Below are 26,370 nucleotides of genomic sequence, written 5' to 3'. Positions count from 1 at the left end.
CATTTCAAGTTGAACTTCCTAGGTGGTTAGTAGGGAGACAAGATTAGGTATGAACCTTCAATAGAAATGGCATCCCAACATTACATATAGCTAGTGAAAGCTATGAAGGTCAACAGCAATTTTTGAACAGGTTAAAGTGAATATCAGCTTCAGGGACTGCAATTTATATTATAGAATGAAAAACAAAAGAACATCCAAAAAAAAAAAAAAAAGGGAAAAACTCTTCTGACTGAAGCAAAAGCATACCAAAAATCTACCTGGTAATTACTCAATACTCACGGTTGAGGAAATAACTTGACCATACAGTCCACGTGGCCACTGCATAATCAGTACCTAAAACAATGGTTCAGCACTTCGGGTCACCCGAATGTGAAGGGCAAGTGGAAAGGTCAGTTCCAGCGAGCCTGGCAAAAGCAAACAGTGTGCGTGCTCCCATTCCTGGCGGGGCATCCCTCTGCTTCATCTGCTCGAGCACTCTGCCCTCAGGGCTTCCATGTTGCCCCCTCAACCTCCTACCCTTGGAAGTAACCAGACAGGGTGGCAAGTAAACCTGAAAGAAGGGCCAGGACAGAGAGTTTAGGTGGCCCTTACTGGTACCCCCGAAGGCCCCAAAGATTGCTTAATATTGGCAGGAATGTGGCACTCATTCTGCATAAATGGGGAGAATTCCCTTAACTCTTTTTATAAATTAAATTAAATTTTTAAAAAGATACCTACATATATCTATGCTTCCTTTCCTCCATAACAAAGAGCACCATCATTTAATTACAATCAATTAAAATCCAAGCTGATGTTTCTTGGGCTATGTGCACAGCATTGGGAGCCCAGGAAATTTATTTTTAAGAACTCAAGTATGTTTCTTTTTTGGAGTACCCCTCCCCAACATCATATCAAACATATTAAAAGCTGTATTCATAACCAATGATAAAAATAATTTTATGGCCACAACATTTTTGAAAGCATTTTTGTATTTTTGTTTTTGAATTTATTTGGCTACTAGTTACTCATTTAATTTGTACTTTGCTATGATCTCTCAGTAATCATTGCTAAATTTAACACTTAATGGAGATGACAAAATACTTGGTTTTAGATCTGTTTGCTTAACACTTATTTTTGATCCTGAACTTCTTTGTGTATCATAGCCAATAATTTTTCTTTTCAGATCAACATTTTTGAGGTTCTTGAAAAGCACAATATGACTTAGTCATTGGGCCCCTAGTGCCTGATGAACACTACGATGGCTTTGGCTGTAATAGCTAGAGAGGCGATTTGAGAAGATGCTGCTTTCCTCACGAACTGGCAGAAAAGACCTGGGGTGAGCACAGCAGGAAGGAAACCTAGGGGAGGGAGACGATGGCTGACAGAACCCATGTCACTGAGTTCAGGCTCAGCAGAACAGCAGACAGGATATCTGACCATTCAACACCCACTGTGTGTGTCCAACAGGGGACACAGATAAAGAAAGCACTTTCCCCTTCCCTCAAGGAATTCATAACCTAGTAGGGGAAATAGGACTTAATATAGGATGTGAGGCAGAGTGTGAAGACTGTTGTAAGAAAGACCACAGAGCTGTCACCAGAGCTACCAAACTGTATACTGGGGTTAGGGTGTGTGTGTGTGTGTGATTCACACTGTCGTCTACGTGAATGGAGCCCCATGCTGTGTGGTGCCATGGTCATGGCTGAAGGGACAATAAAAGTCTTTCTAGAAGAGATGGCGTTTGAGCAAGTCTGTGAGAGACAGGTCTGTTCTGCCATTTACCAACAGAGCAACGTCTCTGAGCTCCCATTTGCTTGCCTATAATACGAAAAACAACACTGACCTCACTGGGTTATTAGGAAGAAACAAAAAGATGTATGTGCAGTACAACACCTGTGCTAAGTCCCTCTTCCCCTCCTTCCTTCCTTCTTTATTGGAATGTTCACTGAGCTTCCACCTTGGGTCAGACACCCAACTGGGCACTGCATGTGCGATAAAGAACAATAGCACGGGTTTGCCTTCACGGAACACACAGAATGAGGTGATCCCTCCAGAGTGTGATGGGGGAAGGAAGCCAAGTAGAAGAATTCATGTGAGCAAAAGCAAAGAAAAGGTGTGTGCAGAAAACAGCTGTCCAGGTTTTCGGAAAGAGGGTTTTAGGGAGTTACTCTTAACTCTGCTCCTGTAGTAACGCAGATGAGTGGGAAAACTGCACAGCAACAGCAAGTTAGGGCCAGAACCCAGTGGCAAATAGGTTTCTCCTACTACCTCCACTCTCACCACTGGGGATGGCTTTCTGGAAGGCTGCACTGAGAATGAACTCATGGCTGTCTGTCAGTGCCGGCCTTGGGCACTGGAGGGGCTGGGGGGAGGCATGAATAAGGGATCTGGCAATCTTTGTCTAAATGAAGTTGAGCAGCCTGCCTTTGTGAAAAGCATGTCTGGAAGAATCTGTGTCATTTCTTCAACAGAGACCTAGAGCACTAGAGCAGAACAGAAGACCCGGAGGGGGAGGCAGACCTCGGGCTGGCTGAAGCGCAGCAGGCGCCCAGAGATCAAAGGCATTTAGGGTGGTGGCAACTGCGCTAATGAAGTGGCTTAGCTCAGACTTCATTTTGGGCTGAGTCACCAAAACGAGGCCAATGAATTGGAAAAATGAAAGAGGTTGAATTTTGAAGGCACAGAACCCTGTGTTCAAATTCCACCTTTTTCCATTATTAGTTTCTTACGCTGCCTAATCTTTCTGAACCTTAGTTTCTCTTGGTAAAAAATACATGTTAATATTTGCCTCACAGAATTGTGGGAATGATTAAAAATACTGGATCGTACTTAAAAACAAAAACTAGTACTTCTCCTCCTGCTTTCCTGAATAACTGCAGATCCATACACAGAAAATTTTGTAGGTCTAGAGAAAAGGAATACAAAATCTGAGGAATTCAAGGGTAAATATCCAGTATGGCTTGGGCCTGGCAGCAAAGAGAAAATGCAAATGATGAGATGCAAGGAGATGAAAATATTATGGCTCTAAAATAGCTGCCTAACTGAAAAGAAAAGCTTGACACACAACTCTGAAAGCAACTAGTTTTTAAAAGCCTTTAAAAAATTGAATAAACTAAACTTCCAATCATTAAGTAGACAAGTATTTAAAATAAGATTAACACAAGGAACTTTCACTGAATTCTCAAAAATCCTGTTCTGCTAATTTACTTTGGAGCCCCTTCATTTTTAGTCAATAAGTTTTTCTGCTTTGAAATCCTGAAGGCACAAAGCGTTCCTTTGCACTTGGGACCTCCAATCGGCCACACAGTATGGGTTGAGCTTCACCTGTATTATGGAGGTGAGCAGGAAGTGGGGTGTAGAGCAAATATGCCTTTCTTAAACAGTTTGAGAGGCCCTTGTCTCAAAAGCTCTGGAAGTCCTCTGAGAATGACATCATCATTGAGGTGAATCATCAGCAAGACATTCCACCTTGCAAAAGGAGAGGTACCTGAGCACAGCATGAGTTATGCTGAACAGGGAAGAGGCGCCTGGTACGGGTGCTGCAGAAAACCTGGGCACCTAGCTAGTGCCAGGTCCCATCATGAGACATGGAGATGATCACGAAATGACCACATTCATGAGATCTCAGGATTCTAAACATATAATACAGCAACCCAACTTCACAGGTACAGAACCCAGGTCACGGGAAGGGTACCAGTTGGCCCCAGTCTGCATTCTAAGCCAGGAATGGGGCCAGAATTACGAAACTGATCTCCAGTTTACCCTTCACGTCTTAGCCCACTCTACAGAACTGAAAGACACACTTCAGAGGACAACCTGATGAATCACAATCATATTGTGGCATAAAAAAAGAATTAAATAAAAACCATTCGCAACCTCAAATATGTCCATAAACTGTCCTGCTGGAAAGGTAGTTTTAAAATACACTTTCCAATTTGTTTGAACTAAAATCAAATTCAGGACGCTGTAGGAAGGCAGTTCAAACAAAAGCTAATTTTGTTTAATGAACTTACCAGGAAGGCATTGTGAAAGTATTGTGCAACTAAATGCTTAGCTAATTACTGTGAGATCAAATAACTGTTACCATGGTTACTGCACACTGTTTTCCATAATAACTTTTATCACTTCAATAAATCTTTGTGACGCAACAAATATAAAAAGTTTACTGTAACATGACTATAATGTTTTGGAAGGCCCACACTGATGACTGCTCTACTGAAATTACCTCCTAGTATTTGTCAGTGAATAAGGGGGTGATACTGTATCTGGTTGACTCAGTATCAAAATGTTTCACCAGCTTCTTTTAATAGGCTGTAATTCCTCACAAAATGAATTTACCTGAAAAAAGAGAATGAATGAATTCAACTGAAAAAAGAGAAAAAACAAGCAAAGGGCCCTTCCAGCATGACATCCTGTCTTTGAATGAGAATAAAAGTAACAGCAACCGTTTATAAAGCAATGATTGTTACATCCCATGCTGGGCACTTGACATACATCACATCCAGTCCTTCCCACACTGCTAGAGGATATGGACCCGCCAATGTCATTGGGCTCCTCCTGGGAGAGACTTCAACTCAGGTCTGCTAGCTCCATGTCAGTTCTCTTTCCTCAACACATAGCCTTATAAGAACTGTAAAAAAGACAATTTCTATAACAACTCTGCTTGCTGCTGTGTAGTGTTATGCCACACGAAATGCCCTGACACGACGCCTGACTGGTCCGTTAGCTGAAAGCATGTCACAGGGCCACTGGAAAATGGTCCCTTTCTCTGGATGTACTGGAGTCGAGACCTGGTTATATTACTATTCCCAGTCCCTCCATATGCAGGGACACTATCACTCTCATTTGGTCATTTTCACTCTTCCCTGTATCCTGCTTGCCCTTTTCTAGGCAAAAATGCTGAGATTTTTGAATACGCCAGATGGCAAACATGGTCTAATGAGGTAAGACTGACCGTCAACTTGTTTGGGTGTGATAAGATAAAAGAAACTGCATATTCAAAAGTCACTTCTGTCACTGCGAAGCTTTATGGCTTTGGGTAGGTCACTGAGTATCTCTCTGGGTTTTCCCATCTGGAAAATGGGGCAATAACTTCCACCTACTAACTCACAGGGATATTATGCAGATTAATTATTTAATGTCGTTGAGTTCTTTGAAGATACAAAGTGCTAAGTATAATAGTCATTATCAGAGTGAAACACACATATGATTACGAGTTATTAAAAAGCAAGACCGAAAGCCATTATCAACAGGGTACCCTACTGCAATAAAAGCAAGCGTGCACCCTCCAGGTCTGCTGTAGAAACCCAGGGCTTCCTACCTATGAAACCTGATTCATACCTATTCAGCACTGTTCCAAAGGTTTTAAGAGGCCAAAAGCCATTTCATCCTTGGTTTCAAAGATGAACAGGTAGGATTCGTCAGGGACTGAATCAGCCTTGGATGACTCAGCTGCTGTAATCTCTCTCCTGGTCGAGATAGGCAGAAGCTGACACCTCTTGTTTTTGTCCCCCATGGCCAGGGCATTTAAGCTGCAAACTTGTCCTTGGCTCTACCTGTCTCTTACTCCCTCCCATCTCTTCCACTCAACCCATTACTGCTACATCCCAACTATCTCTCAAATTCAATTCCTCCCCTCCACACCCATCTTGATAGTACCTTAAAAAAGACCCTCCTCACCACAATTACTACCATAATCTTATAACAGTCGTCCTGCCTCCAGTTTTCCCACCCCCCTTAAATATCTGTCACCCTATCCAGAATGGAACGTAATGTTGTGATCATGACTTGGTTCTGTTTAGAACAATTCAATACATGTCACGCTGTCAGGACAAAAGTCACATTCTTTAGCAAGTGACAAGGAGTTGCATAAACTGTCTTCTATCTACTGCCTCCAATTCTTTTTCCCTCTCTCCTTACCATACTCTAGTCACTCTCTCTCCTTACAGCTCCCTCAGCTTACTGATACTACAACATCTACTACACTGTGTTGAAATTCTCATTACTTGTAAAGATACTAGTCTTGAAGAACACTAGAGGCAGTGACTGATTCTGACTTCAGCCTGTCAGAAAATATGTATGTATTCAATAAATGTTAAATGAATGAATGAATAAATGAACAAAGGCTTCCCGAGGACATGTTAACCAGTTACGTTAACTTATTTTGCTACAGTCTCTGCTTGGTAAAGGCTCTTGGGAAATTAATTTGATGGATGTTTTTAGCTACAGATGATGATGACTGATACAGGATGTCTTGTTATTTAGACTCAAGTGAACCAAATTATCCTTTGCAATACATTCAACAATTCAAGTTTGCCTTTTACATTTTTAGATTTAGTCAGATTCCATGAACTATTGCCAAGAAGCAAACACTCGAAGCATAAAACAAGAGTCTTAATAAGTTTGTAGAAAGCTGTGATCGTGGAATGTACACATCTATCATAACCTCCGCTGTAAAAAACTTCTCTTCCTCAAAGTCATGATAGGGACAGAAAATAAATTAACCAAGCAGTGAGTGGAAGACAGAGGCAGGTCATTGTAAAGCGATGTGGTTTTGTGGGCTCCATAGCTATAACAGAAAAAGTGAAAGAAAACTAGCATTTTACTTCTTTGCTCTGAATGCCATTTGACACATAAAACCTAATTGGCCATGTACAAACCAACTTCTCTTACACAAATTAAAAGAGGCACACATGTGTTCATTTATTTTGGGGAATGAGCAAAGGCAGCCATGTACAAGAAGTTCATATTTTATGGAAATAAAAAAGAGAATTATGGAACTTAAAAATACATTAAAAGTAAGACATGATCTCTCCCCCAATATCTGCCAATTTAAAAAGTCTTTGAAATTGATAAAACACGAGAGATTTAAATGTCTACAAGTCATCCAGGAAAAGCATAATTGATCAAGTTAGCTTCATTTAAAGCTCACAGAATGGGCATCCAATAGAATCACCTCGTACTTTAGTTTCCTACTTTTTGACACTCTTCCGCCTCTTGGATCTCAATTTTTGTTTTCTAAGCTCAAGACAACTCCTGTGATTGCTCATCAGTTCTGATGAGCAGGCTCTGGCGCTGTTGGCCGCACCGCTCTTCCTGAAATTACTTCCTCCCCTGGCTCCTACACTTCTATGGGACCTGCACCCCTCCATCTCGGACCATGCCTCCTCCGACGTTCCCCCCCTTTCTAGCCAACGGACGCGGGTCCATCTCAGTCTTCTGTGTTGCTCCTCCTAAACCTTCAACATTCCCCCTGGATATGCAACTTCTAAATCATTCATTTTAGCATCGATCTTTCTCCCGGTCCCAGATCTGCATCCTCAGCAGCCTAAGGGGACATTTCAAAGGCTCATCACACCAGGGCCTCCAAGAAAATGCGTGAACTTCAGCAGACCACTTTTCCGTACTCCTCAAACAGTTCTTTTAGCTTTTTTGTATTGAATCGATCACTGCCTAGGGCACTCATGATGAAACCTTGGGGTCCTTTTTTAAACCTCTTTTTCCTAACAACCAATAGGAGTCCCAGGGACGAAGGCCCATTTCCTCTCCCACATAACTCACGGCCACCCTTTCCTTGCATTTCTAATTTAACCAACCAAAACACTGTTCAAAATACTGTTTTAACACACAAATTAGTCCTCTCCTATGACCAGCTTCTTCTTTCCTTCATAATGTCACCAGATTAAGCTTTTTTAATATATAAACTTGTTTTGAGTATACACTTTTTTTTTTTGCATAAAAAAACTTTAAAAAATATTAGTTTGGTTAGGCCCTCCCCCACTCAAAAGTCTTCTCCAGTCCGGTATCACCTATAAGATAATAAAGTACTCATTTCTTAACCTAGCAGTCAACTCCCTCGGCAGCTTAGTCCTGACCTTCAAGTTTCACTTCTCATAAACTGCCATAAAAATACCATATGAATGAAAGCCCCTATACATAATTATACTCACTGAAGTAAAGCAATACAAGAGCACAGGCTTAGGAAAGGGGCCCTTTTCCTCTCTATGTGCTTAAACCAAAAGTTCAATGCCTTTGTTATAGATCAGAGTTTCTGCCCTCCCAGGGACACAGTAACTCCTACCATCTCTCCTCGGCTTCCTTAATAACACTGGAGTATAATTCCAAGGCCTAGCTCCTTGTCCTCAACTCCATTTACCTCGACTAAGACTTAACTGCAAAGAAAAACGAAAGTCTACTACTGCTTTCCTTTATTTTACCTTCTATTTGTAATCTCAAGTTCCCAGTACTTTCTTTTTGTTGTTGTTCACCCTGAAATTCTCAAGGATGCCTGTAAATTACTCAAGAAGGCCAAGTGTAAGGAAAGTGATCATGGGACAGTTTTCTGTTCTTCCCAACCACACAGCGGGACCAATTGAAAAGCACTTTATAAAAACAAAATCCTCACCTCCATGTAGTCCTCCCATAGAAGAGGAACATGGATGGTGGTATCTTTCCTGGTTTCCGCAGACTATTTTTATTATTCAAGAAATGTCACTGAAGAGCATCTGTAGGAATTTTGACTTTGTAAGACATGCAGTTAATTAAAAAAACAAGCTACATATTGTTAGATTTTAAAAAAAGAAATGCTGCTGACTCCCTCGTTGCTATTCTAATCACTATTGCATTCTACAATGTGACGGTGCTTAAAAAATAGACCTCCTCTGCCCCAGCTCATGCAGTTAGCTATATTCATTTGGTCTTAATTTGAGTTAGAGAATTTAGTTTGAAGCAAGGCAGTAATTTTGTGGTGTGCCTTTGAGACAAGATTCATCCAGAAATGCTTAGAAATCAAATAATTTAAAACAGTAGAGGGTGCATAATACACATTTACAAAAAGAAATACATGGGAAGGTCATCAGGGAGTATGAAAGATAGTCTCAAATAATGGGGCTTAAGGAAATTCAAATAACAACAAAGATCAATGGATGATCAGAGACAAAGAAGCTTGGGCATTTGAAGTGGCTGTGTGGTATGCCAGAGAGAGAATATGATATGAAGTCAGAAAGCCTTGGTTCAAATGCAAGCTCTGATAGGTAACAAGCCTTACGACGGAGCACTTAACCTCTAAGGCGGGGCTGGAATTAGGATGAGGCGAGTGAGGCACTGGCCTCAGGGGCAAAATTTAAGAGGGTACAAAGAAACTCACTGATCAAGATAATGAATATTTTAATGCAATGTTCTAAAAATAAAAATTAATGCCAAAAAAAAAAAAAAAAATCATGACCCTGCCTGGAACAACTCAGCTCAATCGCCTCACCTTCCTTAATCCTGATTCTGTCAGATTCTGCATAAATTTCAATTTTTAAAAGTATTGCATAAAGTAGTATTTACCTTGATTCCCGAGTTTTTTTGGCATTCTCTTAAATGCTGCGCCCGAGGCAAGTGCCTCACTTGTTTCAGCCCAGTCCCAGCCCTGCTCCTTGTCTGCGATTTCTCATTTGTGTCAATAGTAACATTGAAAACAAAGAAACATCCCCTTCCCAGAATTGTTGTGAAGATCCAATGAGACAGACGCGCATGTCGAGGTATTAAAAGAGATAAGAACATTTTTAGTATTATTATTTTAGGAAGAATTGGAAGAGGCAATAAGGCTGAAAGATGACATGATAAAAACTCCAGAAAGTAAGTCAGGCTAGTTGTTCAACTTCTCTCTCCTACCCTGTGCCAATCCTTTCTGGGCCTTTTGGTCTCTTGTGTGACTCTGAAGTGGCTTCGAGAACAGCCTGCCCTGTCCTGGGCCATGCTGCATGGACAAGTGCCATTGGGTGCAACAAACTCTAATGGGACTCAGCAGAGAATATACAGGAGGTTTCTTCTTGGAGTATCAATGTTACCTACCCTGTATTTTTTGAAAGGAACATGGATGGAGGAGAAAATATAAAATAAACAGAAATGCTAAGATTAGAAAAGAAGCTTCAGTGAAATTTCACATTTGTAGTAGGCCACTTTGGGCTATGACTCAGACTTCCTGGAGTAAGTCATTCTCTTGCTTTTAGAGCTTACTCTGGGGAGAGATCAGGAGGTCCTGATCTTGGGCCACCCATCATAGTCTTGGATGTGCTTGTCCATGTGTTCATTTGACAAACATCCAGAACACCAATTATGTACCAGACACTTGGAATCCGGAGACCAATAAAGTAGAACTGTCGTTTTCAAGAAGCCATCTGTCTGGGAGTATGAAAGTATCAGAAGACCCTATACGGTTCGCTGAGACTTTCATTAATTCAAAACGCTTTCAACGAGTGTTGGATCTTAGGCACTGAGGAGAGAGCAGTGAGTAAAACACAAAAATCTCTTTAGGCTGGAGCTGATATTTTAGAGGGATTCTTGAATTGGTCCAGGACTGGGTTTGCTCTAGGAAAGATCAGACCTCTTATTTCACTCTAGAGCACCAGCATGGTAGACCTAAAACTAGCAGAAGCTAAAAGTAATTTTTTAGTTTCTTCATAAGCTGATCTGTTCTATGATCCAGTAGGAATAAATGGGTATTCCAATGTCAAAGAGAGAGGGCTCCTAGAAACATTACAGAGACAAATGGACACCTCTGTCCAGACTCTTTGTGAACTTCAATTAAGATAATGGACTTTTATTTGGTCACTCCGAATTTTCAAATCAAAGTCTGGGCTTCTTGAAGACAGATGTCATCTCAGCCCTTATCCCACTCGCTGCTCACTTAGTCTGGGCACTTAATACTTGTTGATTTAATGCAGCATATGGATTGAATAATATTTCTAAATAAGTATTGCCAGCTGTAGATATCATTGCCCCGGCTACCTCATTATGAAGTCTCTGCCCGTGGACATGTGGAAGAAATGGAAAGGCTGACTGGCCATCCTAAACGTACAGATCCAGCTCAAGGGAACAACACAGATGCTCTCCTTCTCAACCGTTTCCACAGAGGCAACGAAATGGTCAAAATCACTCACCAGTCACAAGATTACTACTTGTCTTTGTGTAATGCCTGCTGCTTTTCAAAGCTCTTTCAAAACCACTATTTCATTTGATTCTTTCATCAATGCTATTAGTAAACAGGGTGAGCAACACCATTTCAGGGATGAGGAAATGGACACAGAACAGGTCTCACCTAAAGCCGCACAGCTTACTTGTGAGTGCAGGAAAAATACTGCACCCTCTGCAATGCCCAGCCTGTGACGGCAGACTGCGGAGCTGTGGGCATCGAGTTCCCAAGCTTCTAAGTTCCTGGCACAGGACTGGCACACAGTAAGCTCTGGCTGTCTTACTCATCTCTGTTACCCCAGTGTCCGGAGCAATATTTGGTGAATGGATGGATGAACAATGAATGGGTGAATAATAATGAATGGAGGGAAGGAGCGGCAAAACTGAAGGAAGCCTTGACTCATACTTCAGTTTTAAAGATAGCAGCTGTCAGAAAATTACATAAAACCAACTTCACAAATGCTTTTCAAAAGCTTCTACATTGCTTTTCTTACTCCCTTGCCCGATTAGCTGTAAATCAAAGTAGATGTCTTTCCCTGACCTGTTTTCAAAGTTAATCTTTAAATCCCTTGGTTACAAAATTATAAGGATTAAATATTTGTTCTGTGAAAATGTATAATGGTTCAGGCAAGAAGAAATTTAAAAGTGTAAGTATACTGATTAAATTCCCAGAATTCAAGACATTAATAGAAGAGTTATATTAAAATGCTTTAAGTGAGATGAATCTCTGATGAGTTTAAGTTGCTGAAATTTCAAAAGCTACTCAAGTCATAAACCCAATTACATAAGAACAGCAAAAAAGCCAAATAAAAAAAACACACCAGAAAACAACAACGATGCTTCTATAAACAATAAAGGCTTTAAGACACTGGGTGGAGACTAAATTTGAGCACCTTGGTGTTTTCTGATAGAAAACAAGAAGTGTCGCTTTCCAGCCTCGTGACCTTGCCCCTTCCATCGTCTCCCCCGGTTAGTGAAGCTGGGGTGCGGCTCGCATAAGATTACCCGCACCGTGTCCAGCACAACCGTGATTGTCAATAAATGTCAAACAACAAATTTGGATGATTCCACAAAAACAGCAGGTAAGGACATGACTCGGTGATGACTGAGGAGTACGCTGGTTGACTCACAAAACAGTGATTTTTCTCTGCTTCACTGAAAGGTAAATGTCCGGGTTTTTTAGCAAGAGCTCCGAACGCTTTCCTACGCAGGCTTCATTCAACACATCGCACTCCTTGGTCGATGTGAATAAGAGCATTTATCTGTAGGACATAAGACAGGTTCTGTCTTAACTCTGTGCTGTAGGGTACACTGGGAACGAAAGACTCAAGCTCTGATAGGACATGAAGGAATGCACCTAGGTCCAAATCGGCATTCTGGGGAGGAAACTCAAGGCCAGAGAGAGCGTGAGTTAGCCCTGGTTCAACATGCACTAAGTGAGGGGCCAGCAGGACTAGAACCTAGGTCTGCTGGGGAAACAATCTGATCTGGTGAAGATGTGTGTATATATATGTAAATACAGTGGTGGGCAAAGTAGGTTTACAGCTGTTAGCATGGAAAACAATACAATAATTAATATATTTGTTATTTATTTTACATACAACATTGGGGATATACACATGTACGTATACACACATGTATACATCCCCAATGAATCAAAGTAACTTGTACCCGTCCTTTTGCCACAGTGCTGTTTTGGTGGAGTCCTGCTACTCAGATGACTCCGTCTTTAATTTTATCTTCTTGAGTCTCTTCTGAAAAACATTTTCACATTGGGCTGACACCAGTGACTTAGCCTAAGGGATCAGACTCTCCTGAGGGAAGTCACGTTCAGGAACCCACTCCCTTCCACCACACTGACTCACCGTAGACACATCTCCCATATTCCTTGATCTGAAACCCAAACCCAAGAGTAGTGTAAGCACGATGCGTTCCAGCTCTGGCTTTGACACTGACTTTGGCCTCTCGAAAGTCACTGAACATTTTTTAATGAAATATTTATTGAGGAACTTTTGTGGCAAATATTATGTATGTGGCACTGAATTAGGCACTTGACATATAATAATAACTAATTTTTTAAAAGTAGGTACTTTGGGAACTTTATGATCTCACTGGATCCCCTAACAATCTTCCCAAAAGGATGGCACCATTACTCCTCCTTATTTGTGAAGCCTTTAGTTTTCACAAATAAGAAAACTAAAGGCTTAGCTTCCACATTACTTTTCCTATTTATAGTAGAGAATTCTGAGGGTTAAAGAAGCCTTATCCAGACTCTCCCTGACATAACTTACTGAGCGGCCAGGAAGTGGCAGAGCCAGGATTTAAACCCATGTCTAAATAACTCCAAAGTCCATGGTGGACACTATAAGGTATCTTCCAGATGGTCCTCAGGAATGAAATGGCTGGGGGTGTTGAAGGCAGAAAGCCCTCCGCTCTCAGCCCTCTTTGGATACTGCTTTAGCTAAACAGAGCCTAAGATCTTGGCACTCCCTGGGATGACCAGCATCCAATGGCTGGTCAATGACGTATAAGGGCCTGGCTGAAGCTTCTGTTGGGACTGTATCTTCACAGCTGCACTTCTCCCTCTGCCCAGTCCTGCCCTCTTTCCTTCCCTCCCACAGGTGCTGATCCCAAGAGCATGCCTCACAAACTTCTGCTCCCTAATCTCCACCTCAGAGTAGGTTCCTGGACCACTCAGGCGCTTCACCAGGCTGCTGCCTCAGTTGCTTCATCTATAAAAGGGAGGTTGGGTTATATAACCCAACCTAGTTTCAGCTCCCAAACTGTAGTGTAGCATCAGCCACTTCCCAACAGCTAGCATGACAAGTACCGAGATTCACACTCTCTAGTCTGTAAGCTGGAGTAACATTCTCTAGCCTGCCTTTACTTCTGATCACTGTTGTTCCTCCTGCCCAGAACACCCTCTTCTCCCTCCCCACACCTGGCTAACCCTTACTCACTCAAGACTCAGTCCCCTTGTCATCTCATTGAGGAAGTCTTCCTTGACACTGAAGGATTAGGTGTCTCTCCTGTGTGGCTGTGATGCCCTCTACATATCACTGTCATCGTACTTTGACATTGCTTCAAAATGGCTTGTTTATGTGTCTACCTTCTTGTTTTGGCAACAAAATGTAGTGGCTTAGCACAACAGTCACTTATTTGCTCATGAATCTGCAATTTGGGCAGGGCTCGGTGAGAATGGCATGTCTCTGCTCCACACAGCACAGTGTCGGCTGGGAGGCCCTCCCAGAGCTGGAGAAGCTGCTTCCAACATGGCTCAGCCAGGGAGCTGACAAGTGGGTGCTGGCTGATGGTTCCTCTCCACTGAGGTCTTTCCCCGGCCAGTTTAGGCTTCTTCACAGCATGGTAGCTGGGTTCTAAGAGTGAGTGTCCCCAAGAGACAGGAAGTGGAAACTGCTAGTTTCTGAAGGTCTGGGCCCAGAAACTGAATAGACTTCTGCCAGTCTATTGTCAGGAAGGCACAGAACCCACATTCAAGGGGAGGAGGAGGAGCCCCACCTTCGATGGGAGGAGTGTCAAAGAATTTGGGGGGCCATGTTATAAAACCATCACACTTCTCTACTGAACTATGAGCTCTTTTTGGACTCATGAACATGGCATGTGTCTGCTGAATAAATGAATCCACTTCTGCACCAAACTGCCTACACAGCCTTCACAGTGTCTATCAGTCACTTGCTCCAAGGAGGTTCCAGACAACTCCGCCACATCAACTGGCAAGAGGATTAAGGCTCAAAGACAATCAGACTTAATGTCTTATAGCATTTTAGAAATGGGAGGGATTTATGAGATAATCGTATTAAAATCCTTTATTTTACAAAAAACAAAACAAAACCCGTAAAACAAACAAACAAAAACCCTGAGATATATAGATAAAAGGATATAGCAAAGAATCTATATGGGTCAGTTATATAAAAAATTACAATGACTCAGAATTTGCTACACGTGGGAAGAATATGCTATTTATCTGCTCAGTTTCTTTTAGCAAGTCAGAGCTAACTAAACTTCAGAATGTGAGTGATGAGTACTGCTAATTTTCTTTCTTTTAAAGGGGGACACTATTTACTTTTGCAAATGGAGTCCCATTTACAGCTACCATGGTAATTCAACAATCTGATGATGCACTACATGTCCTGGTAAAATGTTTTGAGGCACAATGATGACTAAAGACTATGCACTGGCAGCATCTAGTCATTTAATAGAAGAGGAAAGAATGCGTAGACCTTAGTTATCAGACATCTTTAAACATGACTGAGACACAATTCTGAACAACAGAGGTATTTGAATTATTAAAGGTAATTATTAAAGTAAAAGAAAACGAAATGAAAGAATTTGACATCAATTAGGATCAAATAAATGCCTAACTCTAAAAGGTGAATTTTGACTAAATAAAAGAAATAATAAGTTTGCTAATTTGCAGAGATACCTAATTATAGCTTTAGAAACACACACTTTAGATCTGAAAATACTTAATCTCTTCTAGGGCTTCTGAGGAGCTTCCAAAACACTACAGAATCTTGTAGGAGAAATTATGATTATGACTACAAAACAATCATTGGGTACTGACAATCAACTGACTACACGGTAGCCTTCTACCAAGAAAATAAAATCAGTTTTCCTCAAAGGAATGGATTGTTTTTCTGAGAATTTTTTCTGTGTGGCGTAACATTTAGAAAATGTAATTTCCTATATGTAATTACCTTGTAAATCAGACAGCCTATATGACTTCCTCATAAACTTTCTGGAGGGAAGGCTCAATACTAATCTGGCAATTCCATAAGAGATACTGGTTTTATAAGAAAAACTAAGAGGTGTATTTATGACACAATCGGCACTCCCTACCCAATGTTTATGCCATTACTACTTCTTACCGAGCACAGCATTTGAGAAACTACAAAATCCCCTGGAACTGATATCAGAGATAAAAGTGGAAAGTAAAAAAACAAAAAACACAACGAAAACCCCAATTTGATCTATCTGAGACATATTGCAGGAATTCCCCAAACACTCATCCACAAAGACTGCATCTCTTTTGTGTAGAGCCAAAAAAAGGCCTGCCCCTAGGGGTTAATGGTTATTAAGCAGTACTTCACTATGTATCTACTATAAGCAAGGCTTTGGGCTGGGCACAAAAAAATTCAGAATCTGTGTACACCTGCTAATTCAAATTCTCCATCAGATAACACAAGTTAACATTTTTCAAGACAAGGTAACATGGAGCTCACAGAGCGTAAACAAGCTCCCTACATATTCCCCAAATTTAGATGTCACTTAGCTTTACTTAGACATGGCGATACCCTGGATTGGGAGAAGGACAGTTATTTCTTTCTAATCTGAGAAGGCAATACAGAAAACAATAACAACAGCTGCAAGTTTACCATTTTCCAGGCACAATGTTAAGTACTTTCTATGTACTATTATTTCGTTTAATCCTCATTTTATAGGTAAGAAAAGCTAGGTTTAAGGGGGTAAAGAGATTCGCCCAAGGAGCACAGCTGGTGGGCAGCAATGCTTTGAGTGGCCCTGCTTTGCTCCAGAACTTGAGCTCTGAACTTCTGAACTGCCCACTCGACATGCGGCTGTCCACTCAGTCTAATCTATGCACAGCTAAACAGACGATAAAGCAAAACGTATGCTTTCATTAGAACATAACTTAGAAATGGGTAAATACAAACAACAGATTTTTTTCAAGCCATTAACTACCAGATTAAAAATACTCCTTCAGTTACAATTACTAAGCAAAAAAGAAGCTGCCCATTAAAAGACTTCATTGATAAAAAGACACATGCCAATTTTAGAGATACTAAAATGAGAAAATGTCTGTCTTAAACTGATGAAACATAGTGCAGGCTTATTTTACAGTGCCTGTGTACCGCTCCTCTTTCTTCTATTTACCACCCTCTTCCAGGCCCCACACATTAGTTTCTCTTTACTTGCTGCCTAAAGGTTGGTGTTCTCGGAATTAGTTCCTCCTCTTTTTGCTGATTTCTTACCCTCCCACTCCCAACAATCTCATCTATTTCCAAGGCTACAAGCATTTCCTGATGGCATCCCCAAGGATGTTTTTAGCTCTTTCCCCAGACTCCTGACCATACAGTTTACCTCTAAATTGATATTGTATCAGTCTCTTAAATTCTGTTAAAAAGGCAGACTCACTGCCCTAACCCCAAGCCTGCTTCCCCTTTGGGGTGGTGTCTTGTGGTGGCAGTGTAGTGCAGTCTACTGTAGGGAAAAAGTCTTTAGATTACGGGTGCAAGTTCAAATCTCAGCTCTGACACTGTCTGCCAGAACTGGGCAACTCATTTAACATTGCTTAAAAAGCCTCAGTTTCTTGCCCTGGCTGGGTAGCTCAGTTGATTAGAGAATCGTCTTGACACACCAAGGTTGGGGGTTCGATCCCAGGTCAGGGCACATACAAGAATCAACCAATGAATGCATAAATAAGTGGAACAACAAATCGGTATTTCTCTCTCCCTTCCTCTCTCTCTTGCTATAAAAAAAGGCCTGTTTCTTTATCTAAAAAGTGGGATTAATAAAGATAATTTTCAGATGGTAGAAAGATCAAATCAGCTAACTTATGAAAGTAATTTTCACACTGTGTAATTCAGAATAGGCCCTCAAGCAATAGTTGCTAAATATTGCTATTATTAGTTAAGGAGATCCTCTTCTGCCCGGACCTTAAGTTGGAAATTTGGAAATATTACTATCTCCTGGCTCTTATACAAGCTCCATTATCTACTCAGGCACCAAATGCTACTGATTCTACTTGAAGAAATATCATTCCTTCCATTGCGTGAAAATGTTAACTTTCCTCTTTTTTGTATTAGTATTTAAACATATTCAACTCTCCCATGTAAAAAAAATCAGTCTGCCTATTGAGGTAGTGACATAATATTTCACTGTTTCAAGTACCTCAGAAAAATGTGTTTGCTTTTGGAAAAGATCTACACATTTCTTAAGTTCCCTTCCAGGCATTTTGTGTCATGTTATTATTTAGAATGGAACTGTTTGCTTATCTCCCCCCCACCGTCCATGGGGATGGCTGGTATATAAATAAGATTGCTACTGACATTTGTTGACTTTGTCCTATATCTGACTATCTTAGTCCCTTTATAATTATTTAAACTGTTTCACTATGGGACTAATACATTTTTACTATAAAAAACTTTGAGTATACACATAAAAAAAAAATTTAAGTCAATGGAAGTCCCACCATGAAAGGTAAGCAACCACTACTAACAGCTGTGTATGTATCCTTTCAGATAGTTTTCTCTATGGTGCATCATAGATTTAAATCTATTTTATAAAAAATGGATCACACTGTGCATGCTGTTTTATTATAATATACGTACACATAAATATTTACTACATGTAGGCTAATATTAATCTTGTAACATTGTTATCAACCGTCAACATAAACCTCACTATTTAAAGATCAGGATTCAGAATTATTCAAAATATAAAAACTAAGAAATGGTTGGAAAAGACATGACAAAATAAATGAGAATCAGAAGAAATCATAGCTATAACTTCAGACAAACCTGAATTCATGAGAATAAAAGTAAAACAAATAAAAGTAGATTATTTTTCACTAATAAATGTTTGCTTACAATATGGAAATAACAGGCTTTTAGGTTGTAAATATTGCAATAGCTATGTTAGTAGAGATGCATCAAACTCATTTTTTAAAACAGAACGATAAATAGATAGAAATTCAATAGTATCATCAGACTGTAACAGCATCTCAGTCCTTTCCAGATTTAAAAAAAATTAGAGGGCTAGAAAAATCCAAGAGGATGAAGGATGTGGTTTTTTTTTGTTTTTGTTTTTTAAAAACACACATTGTGAGCATCTTTATCTTTCCAGACCAATAAGCAAATATAGAAAACAGTGTTGCTCAATGTTTTTAAAAGTCCATGCCACCTTGAAATAAACTTTAAAAATCTCAAGCCTGCCTTTAATGCTTGAAATAAAAAATAAATATTATGAACTTAAAATATTAAAACAATGGCAGATTTGGGGAAATTTTTTTGCTTCAAAACTCTGATCAACATCAGCTCTGAGTATTCTGGCTCGATGGCTCTTTTGCCTTCTAGCCCGCACGGAGGGGAAAGAACTTAGTGGGGCCGTACTGATCTAACTGCTTTGCCCTCCGCCACAAGTGGAGAAAACCCGGCTTTGTAAATGTAGGCTGATGACATGAGTGGCACTCAAAGCCCACTCATTTGTTTTGGAGTAAACAGGGAACTATTTTGCTCAAAGTGATTTTCGGGAAGTAGTTATTTTGGCAACTGAACGAAACCTGAGTTCCAGACACTCCCAAGGAAGATCTTCTGGCAATGATCGAATGTAGGTGTGAAAAGGAGTCCTCACCAACAACAAGTGGATTTTCCAGCTGTGAGTTGAGAAGCTATCATCCAAATTTATTCTTCAGACAAATTAAGTAAAAAATTTCCCCTCTCTGAATTCATCATCAGGAGCCTGCTTCTTGAGAACTTTGGTACTAGTCAGAAAATTCGGGGCCATGTTCGGTACAGCATAATGCTTAGGAGAGGGGACTTGGGTATCAGACTGGGTTTGATCTTGGCTCTGCCAATTATTAGCTGGGTGCCCTCAGGCAAACTACTGAGACTGTTCTGTTCTCTGTATCTTTACCAGTAAAATACTATATGTACCCACTTCAGATGACTGTGTTAAGTACTACATGAGTCAGGTGAGCATCAAAACAATATCTAGGTTGCAGGAACAACTGGAAAAATGTCCATGAGTCTTAACAGCACAGCTGGACTTTGGCTGCAAAATTTTATGTATTAATGATGTTGGGTTTTCTCCCTTGAAGTTTCAGTTCTTTGTAACTTCTAATACATCTTCCAAACATGTTATGCTTTGTGGATTGTGTGCAAGTTTGAAGCACTTGCTTTCGCCCGTATTATCTCAGAAACAGAGTGACATTACTCTTTAGCTCAAATCTTTCCACGAACTTCTCCTTCTGACATGACTGAAAAGGTCTAACAGAACATGAGGTAATAAGTATTCCCCGATTACCGCTTCTCATATTCAGTTTCAATTTTAAAAAATAAAATCTTTAATTCATCTGGGATGTATTTTAATGTGTAAGTTTTGGATTTAAGGGTCATTAAAACATTAACCAATGGTTCAAAAAGTACTTCTTGAATAAACCAACGGTCCCCAATGACTTGGAAATCTATCACACAACAAAATCTTGTATGTGCGTATCACACTAGCCGTCTATTTCCTAATGTTCTCCCATTGGAACTGAAGTATCACAAAGGGGCTTGGTTGCTTTGGTTCACCACTGGATCACCAGAGTGATGCTTGGCTCATAGGAATAAATGGCTTCCCTTTTTTTATCTCTCAGTGTGATTACCATATATTGGTTTTCCAATGATAAACAAATGCTACATTATTGAAACAAATATGAACTGATCATACTTAAGATTCTTTCAATATGCTATCAGGTTTCATTACTAGTATTTGACTTAAAATTTCACATATGTAGTTTTAAGTGAAAGTGTTCACAACTTTTAAGAAAAAGAAAAAAACAGAATTTTGCCATAGTCATCCTAGCTTCATAAAATAAACTGGGAGGTTTTCCATATTTTTTCATGATTAAAATAGATTAGATAGCACAGGAAATATCTGTTTAAGATTTGACAAGAATTAACAATGAGTATGTCTAGAATTTGCACTTTGGGGGAAGAAAAAAATCTTTCAATTCTATTTTTGTCAATGTCATTCACAGTGTTAGTCATTTTGAGTCAATTTTGGTTATTTTTTAAAATTGAGTTTCGGTCACTGATTTTACAGATTGACTTTATTGTCACAGAGTTAAAATATTAGGCTTGAAATATATATTTTTAAAGAATTCCCTTTGCATCTACAGTCATATATTCTTTTTTTAAAAGGTGTGCCTCTGGATCATATTATGGTTGATTAAAAAAATCCATTTGAATCCTTGTCTTTTAACAGAACAGGGTAGTCACTGTATGGCATTAAATATGTTGTTTTAATTTTAAGCTATACAGTATTCCGCTTATTATACATTCAAAATGCCCCCCCCCCCCACTCTTAGCCAATTGACTGGGGAGTTATTCATCCTATTCCTACACTAGCATTGCTTAACTTTGCCCTTTCTGTATCCTGCCTTTCTTTCTTGACGCTGCTAATAAACCAGAATTTTGGACTCTTCCATCTTCCTTCTGCCAAACTGGTGAGATACTTAATGATCACAGATCCCCATTACCATGTCTGTCACACTATTCTTTTGAGAAGCCATTTATCATCAGCATATGGCTTACTGCTAATACTAACAACCAGCTCTTCCCCTTACCATGTTCTTGACTCTTACTAATTACTTGTTTGGTCTAGGACTTCTTTGTGCCTATTTTTACCTTTAGGGCAGGCATAGAGCGGGGTATTTTGTCATTCAGTGTCAAAGATGACGTTTCTGTTGCCCTTTCAAGAAAAGATGCCTCATCTGGCCGTGAAGTCTGAGTGCGACCCTTCCTTCTCTCAGGTCCATGGGACGAGCCCTTGCTTTTCCCACAGAGTGCTAAGTGACTGGATACAAATGTACCCTCTTGTGTACACTGCTCCCCCACCCCACCCCACCCCAACCCACCTGGGTGCTTACAGCTTATTCACTTGGAAATGACAATTTGTTAGAATAAGTTTAAGAGTGAATTTTTCATCATCATCATTCTCTTTAACAACAGCATTATTGAGATATAATTCACGTGGCATAAAATGTCTTCATTGTTTTTTGACGTGAAGATTCACAGCTCCCTTTAGCTAAGGTGGTGGTGAGCGTGTGAAGTTTGATATAACATAAGCCCAGGTTATCATCTTGAACCAGAGGGCCCTCCAATACACCCTGAGGCCGACTGCAGCTGCACACTGTACCCCTCCCGTCTGTTCCACTGGCTCCCCCTTGGAACCTGCTTTACTTTCTCTACACGTTTCTGCCTTTCCCGTCAGGTCCCTCTTCTGTCTCCATGGTTTCGTGATGTCCAGTGCTCAGCCCTCCTCTCCTCATGCTACATGCTCTCCCGGGGCAGTCGCACGCACTTCCTAGCTCCAGCCCCTCCCTGAATACTGTTTGCATAGGAACGCTCCCCCATCAGTGACATCTCTCATTAGATTCAGCTACAAGGATATCTTGAAATCTCAGGAGGGGTACTTATAGCTTGAAGAAACACTTCTCTGCCCGGGCCTTTGGTCTTCGACATGTCTATTTCACCTCCAGTGGCCAGCACCATAGTCCACTGAGCTGTCCCTCCAAAAGCCTGGAAGTCCTCATCATTAGACTTGAGGACAAAGATAGTGTCTCCCAGGTTACCACTATATCTCACAGTGTCTGACATGTAGCAGCACAGCAAATACTTGTTGAGGACATGAATTCAGTCAATCCAATACACATCCTTTCAACTCGCCCTCTTCTTTTCATGCACTGTTGGTTACTTTAGGTAAAATCACTCTGTCCCCAGGCTTACTACCAAAGTCTCCCGGACTCCAGTCCTGCTTCCCCCAAGACATTCTCCAAGCTACATTCAGTTATCTTTTTCAGTCACAGATCAGTCTTTTTGTCTCTCAACTTAAGGCCCTTTAAAATCAAATCCAAATTTCTCAGCATAACACACAGTCTAAAATTCTCTTAACTTTGTACACAGCATTCCCTCTACTTGGGAGTACAAGTCAGGTGTCACTCTAGGGACAATTCCTTGATGCCCCAAAGCGGAATTAAACACTCATCTCATGTGCTCTCCAAAGTTTCCTGTACTTCTCCTACCATCACATCTATTCTGTACTGTAACTGTCTGTAAACTGGTCTGTCTCCTCAACTACACTGTAAATTTTGATGGGTGGGCCAGTGTCCTTTCCACTGTATCTCAGTGCCCTGCAGTTCCTGGCACACAGTAGGAATTCAATGAGTATCTGGTGAATAAATACATTTTCAAATATCACCAGTGACTGTGAAAGTACATAACTTTGGAATTCCATCACGGGACAGGAATTCTGAACCCAGTTGGGATCCATAAATAGGTACTAAGAGTGCATGAACACCATGAAATCGAAACCAGTGTTTTATGTGTATATACATTTTTGAGGGTAATTTTAAGACTGTCTAAAGAGTGACAATACTAAAAGTTTAAGAAATATTACTGTTGGAGCTTATTTGGTTAGAAAGGAATATTCTAAAGCATATTACACACTAAGAAAAACAAAAGGTAGATACATACATACAACACAGAGACACACACAGGGATTGATTTAATGACATCAACCCTTATGGTAAACTTTTTATTGAAAAGGGACAAGAATCAGAGGAATTAGAGGGCTGTAGGAAGACTGAAGAAAAACAGATGATGCCAGAAAAAGAATTTAGGAAGCCAGAACTGAGACAGAAAAGGAACTGTCGTTTTACATGGGGCCCTCATGCAGCCAGGACATGAAAGGCTGGCTTCATCACGAAGGACGCCAGTGTCTGAAGATCTCTGCACAATTCTGGAAGTTGTAAACTTCAACTTGCCACCATGCGCCCAAGCTCAGGATAGTCCTGTTCTACCAATCTAGTTGTCTTTTTAGTTCTGTCCAGTGAACCCCTGTCTAGACTCTGACCTTCAACAGAAGGAGAAAAAGCAAAAGGAAGGCCATGGCCCGGGCCTGTGAGGAAGGAGGGGCAGGGAGAGGAGCCGTCAAGCACTCGCTGCTTCTCAGGTGACCGTCTTTCTCTGGCTCCCTCTCCTCTGTCTGTATTCAGAGTACAGTTTATGGGCCTCCCTATTTGCAGGAATCTTGACAGTGTATCATGTAATATGAGAAGATGCATGAAGTTCTGAAAACACAGGTAGTTTGGGAGCTGTGGGTATGTTTTATAAAATGACCATGCTTATCCTTTCCCCACCAATCAAACATTTAATGAATGAAGTGAATATGAGCATTCCCTTTTGGTAATTCCTCATATCAGCACATAACATACTACACTACCTGGTTTGCTTTAGGACATGCTAACTTTTGTATCATAAGAGGCTGTTACTAATCCACTAAGCAAGGACTAGTGCTTCCGAAGTGGAAAAGCCTTGATTTCGAGCGTTTTGACGCTACCCGGCCTACCTTCCACCCCTGCAGAGGCAACAGTGTAGCTACTGATCTTACATCCAAGGCGTCTCTGGCTGTGAAACGAGCCTTGCTCACACAGGGATGAAAACTGGACCCTGTCCTCCTTAACATCACCCTTCATCCAAGGAAAATGAAAGTCAAAGGATGGTGAATTTGGTTAAAAGGCCTAAAGAATTCATTGACTGGTTAACTAGCATCTAAATAATCAAGAATGGTCCATAACCACCTGCATAGCAATTCGGCCCCATGTCACTGAACATCAATATAGAAGAGTGTCTGTAGTGATGTACAGGGATAGAAACCTCACCAATTCATTATACATACTGATAATCCGAGTGTCTTATTTTGTTGCAGAACTCTAGTTGTATACATGAACAAAAGTGTGACTGTTCAAACAATAGTTTTTAGGAACCAAGTCTGTAAAAAATATAAGTCTTTTGAAGATTTTATATTTACCTATCCTAACTGAAATTTTGGAGAGGCCCTAACCTATCAATAAAAGATATATTCTTTTAAACCATAGTGACGACTGAGGATTGCTCTGTGTAAATTCCTGATAAGTTTACGGTGAAACTGAGTATCGGTTATTCTGCCTGGAAGTCGCAGTGAAAGGGGAGGAACAGAAGAGAAAGGGGAAAAACTGCTGATTACAAGTCCCACCGAATAGCCTACTTACTCGATGCAACAGTTAATTTTTTAAAAATTCCAGGATTCACTTAAGAGTTGTATTGGCTTTTGCCCTGTTATCTATTCTAATACACTTTTTGGCAACAAATTGTTGTTTATGATTTCTTGTGTAAGTCCTGTTACAGTCACAGATGAGGTGAACACGTCACTGAGAGCATGGGCTTTATTTTTTCCATAGCAGCGTGTAGGACCTGAAACCCTTTCCAATGCAAGTGGAGCTGTTTTGAGGAAAGGAAGATGAGAATGGAAGAAAAAAATCTATAACCTCGTTCATGGCCTGCGCTACTTGCATCCTTGATCTTAATCCTGTCGATGCCTCCATCTTCTTTAGGTCTCCCTGCTGCAAGAGAGGCCAGGTTAGGAAGTGACTGAGCATGAGGCCAGGGTCAGTGCTGACAATGAGATGAGAGGCAGAATGAAGCCACACAGGAAATGAGTTTTTGGAGGTCCTTGTAATGAGGTATCTATAGTTTACTTTCCATTTATCCACACAGGTGTGAAATTTGCAAATCCAAACATAATACTCACCAGAGGAAGAGGCTCTAATGTCACTGATATAATGTTATTTGGTGCTCTCTACCGAAACGTGCACATTATTAAAATGTTCTTAACACTACTTCTGAGAGGAATTCTCGTGAAGTGTGGAATCGAAAGGACACATGGAGCATGATGACACAGATGGGCATCACCTGGAAAATGCGGCAGTCCACTCCAACAGATGCCCACAAGGTAGCATTCACCTTGATGAGCCTTGCAGAGTGACACCCGACCTCATTGACTGGACCCAGGAGTGCAGACTCATGCTAACAAAACTCACAAGACACTGATGTATTAAAGAAAGAAAGAAAGCGACTTTATTATTTACAGTGAATAACAGAAGAATTGGGCACACTGAACATCTGTATCAGCCCGAGTGAATTAGCTCCATGGGAAGGCAAATTGCCAGAGGGGAACGGGGTGCACAAGCCGGCTGAGTAGTGGAGTCAGTTGCGCAGGCTTCCAGTGCAGAGGGCTCTCTGCTAGGGGGTTACCCACCTGCCAGGCAGTCTCAGCCTGGCAGGTGCTATTGGTCAGACAGTGCTTAGTAAGGCATCATTACAATTACAATAGCTTTTCTTTTTCTCTGCTTTGGAGGCAGAGCAAATGCTCTTATGGAGATTTTGTGTGTGTGGGTTTTTAAGATGTCAATACCCTCAATTAGTTACAGTCAAGTCTTACTGCCCAAGGAGTCTTCAAGTCTCCTAAGATCACATTGCCTCTCTTGGACTTAATCTGTGAGGTGTTAATTTCTGAGAGTATTTTTGTTTTCCTGTTTTCTGGGATCCAGAGGGGTACTGCATGGTAGACTCCACATCTGCCTACAGGTTCCACAAAGTGTTGGTCAAATTCAAATCGACTTGTATTCACTGTGCCAACTTTATGCCCACTGCTGTGCCGGGTACAAAATAATTCCCCCCAAATATAACAAGAGCGTCTAAGGAAACATATCTACTGGATGCCTACAGGCCTAGGTTCTTCTTAAGGTACATTAATTCATTCCTTTTTCTCTAGCTTTTACAGACCCTCTACTGTGTACCAGGATTTACTAGG

The 26,370-nt window shown here is 40.7% G+C and overlaps 1 protein-coding gene across 2 annotated transcripts in view; it reads right to left on the bottom strand.

The window, feature by feature from the left end:
* Positions 1-26,370, bottom strand: part of NSMCE2 (NSE2 SUMO ligase component of SMC5/6 complex) — a 202,258-nt gene that overhangs the window by 72,290 nt on the left and 103,598 nt on the right. The window contains exon 5 of one of the 2 annotated variants that reach the window (XM_087825487.1): positions 22,487-25,120. The exons of the other annotated variant lie outside the window; for it this stretch is intronic. Within the exon in view, the coding sequence (XP_087681613.1) occupies positions 24,906-25,120 (215 nt within the window). The 3' untranslated portion in view covers positions 22,487-24,905. Of the gene's footprint in view, positions 1-22,486; positions 25,121-26,370 lie in introns of those variants that run through there. 2 annotated transcript variants of the gene reach the window in all.

This window comes from Miniopterus natalensis, chromosome 16 (genome assembly GCF_054644295.1).
Source record: "Miniopterus natalensis isolate mMinNat1 chromosome 16, mMinNat1.hap1, whole genome shotgun sequence".
Taxonomy (NCBI): Eukaryota; Metazoa; Chordata; class Mammalia; order Chiroptera; family Miniopteridae; genus Miniopterus; species Miniopterus natalensis.
The sequence above is the reverse complement of the archived record's forward strand: the minus strand, read 5'-3'. Positions and strand labels throughout refer to the sequence as shown.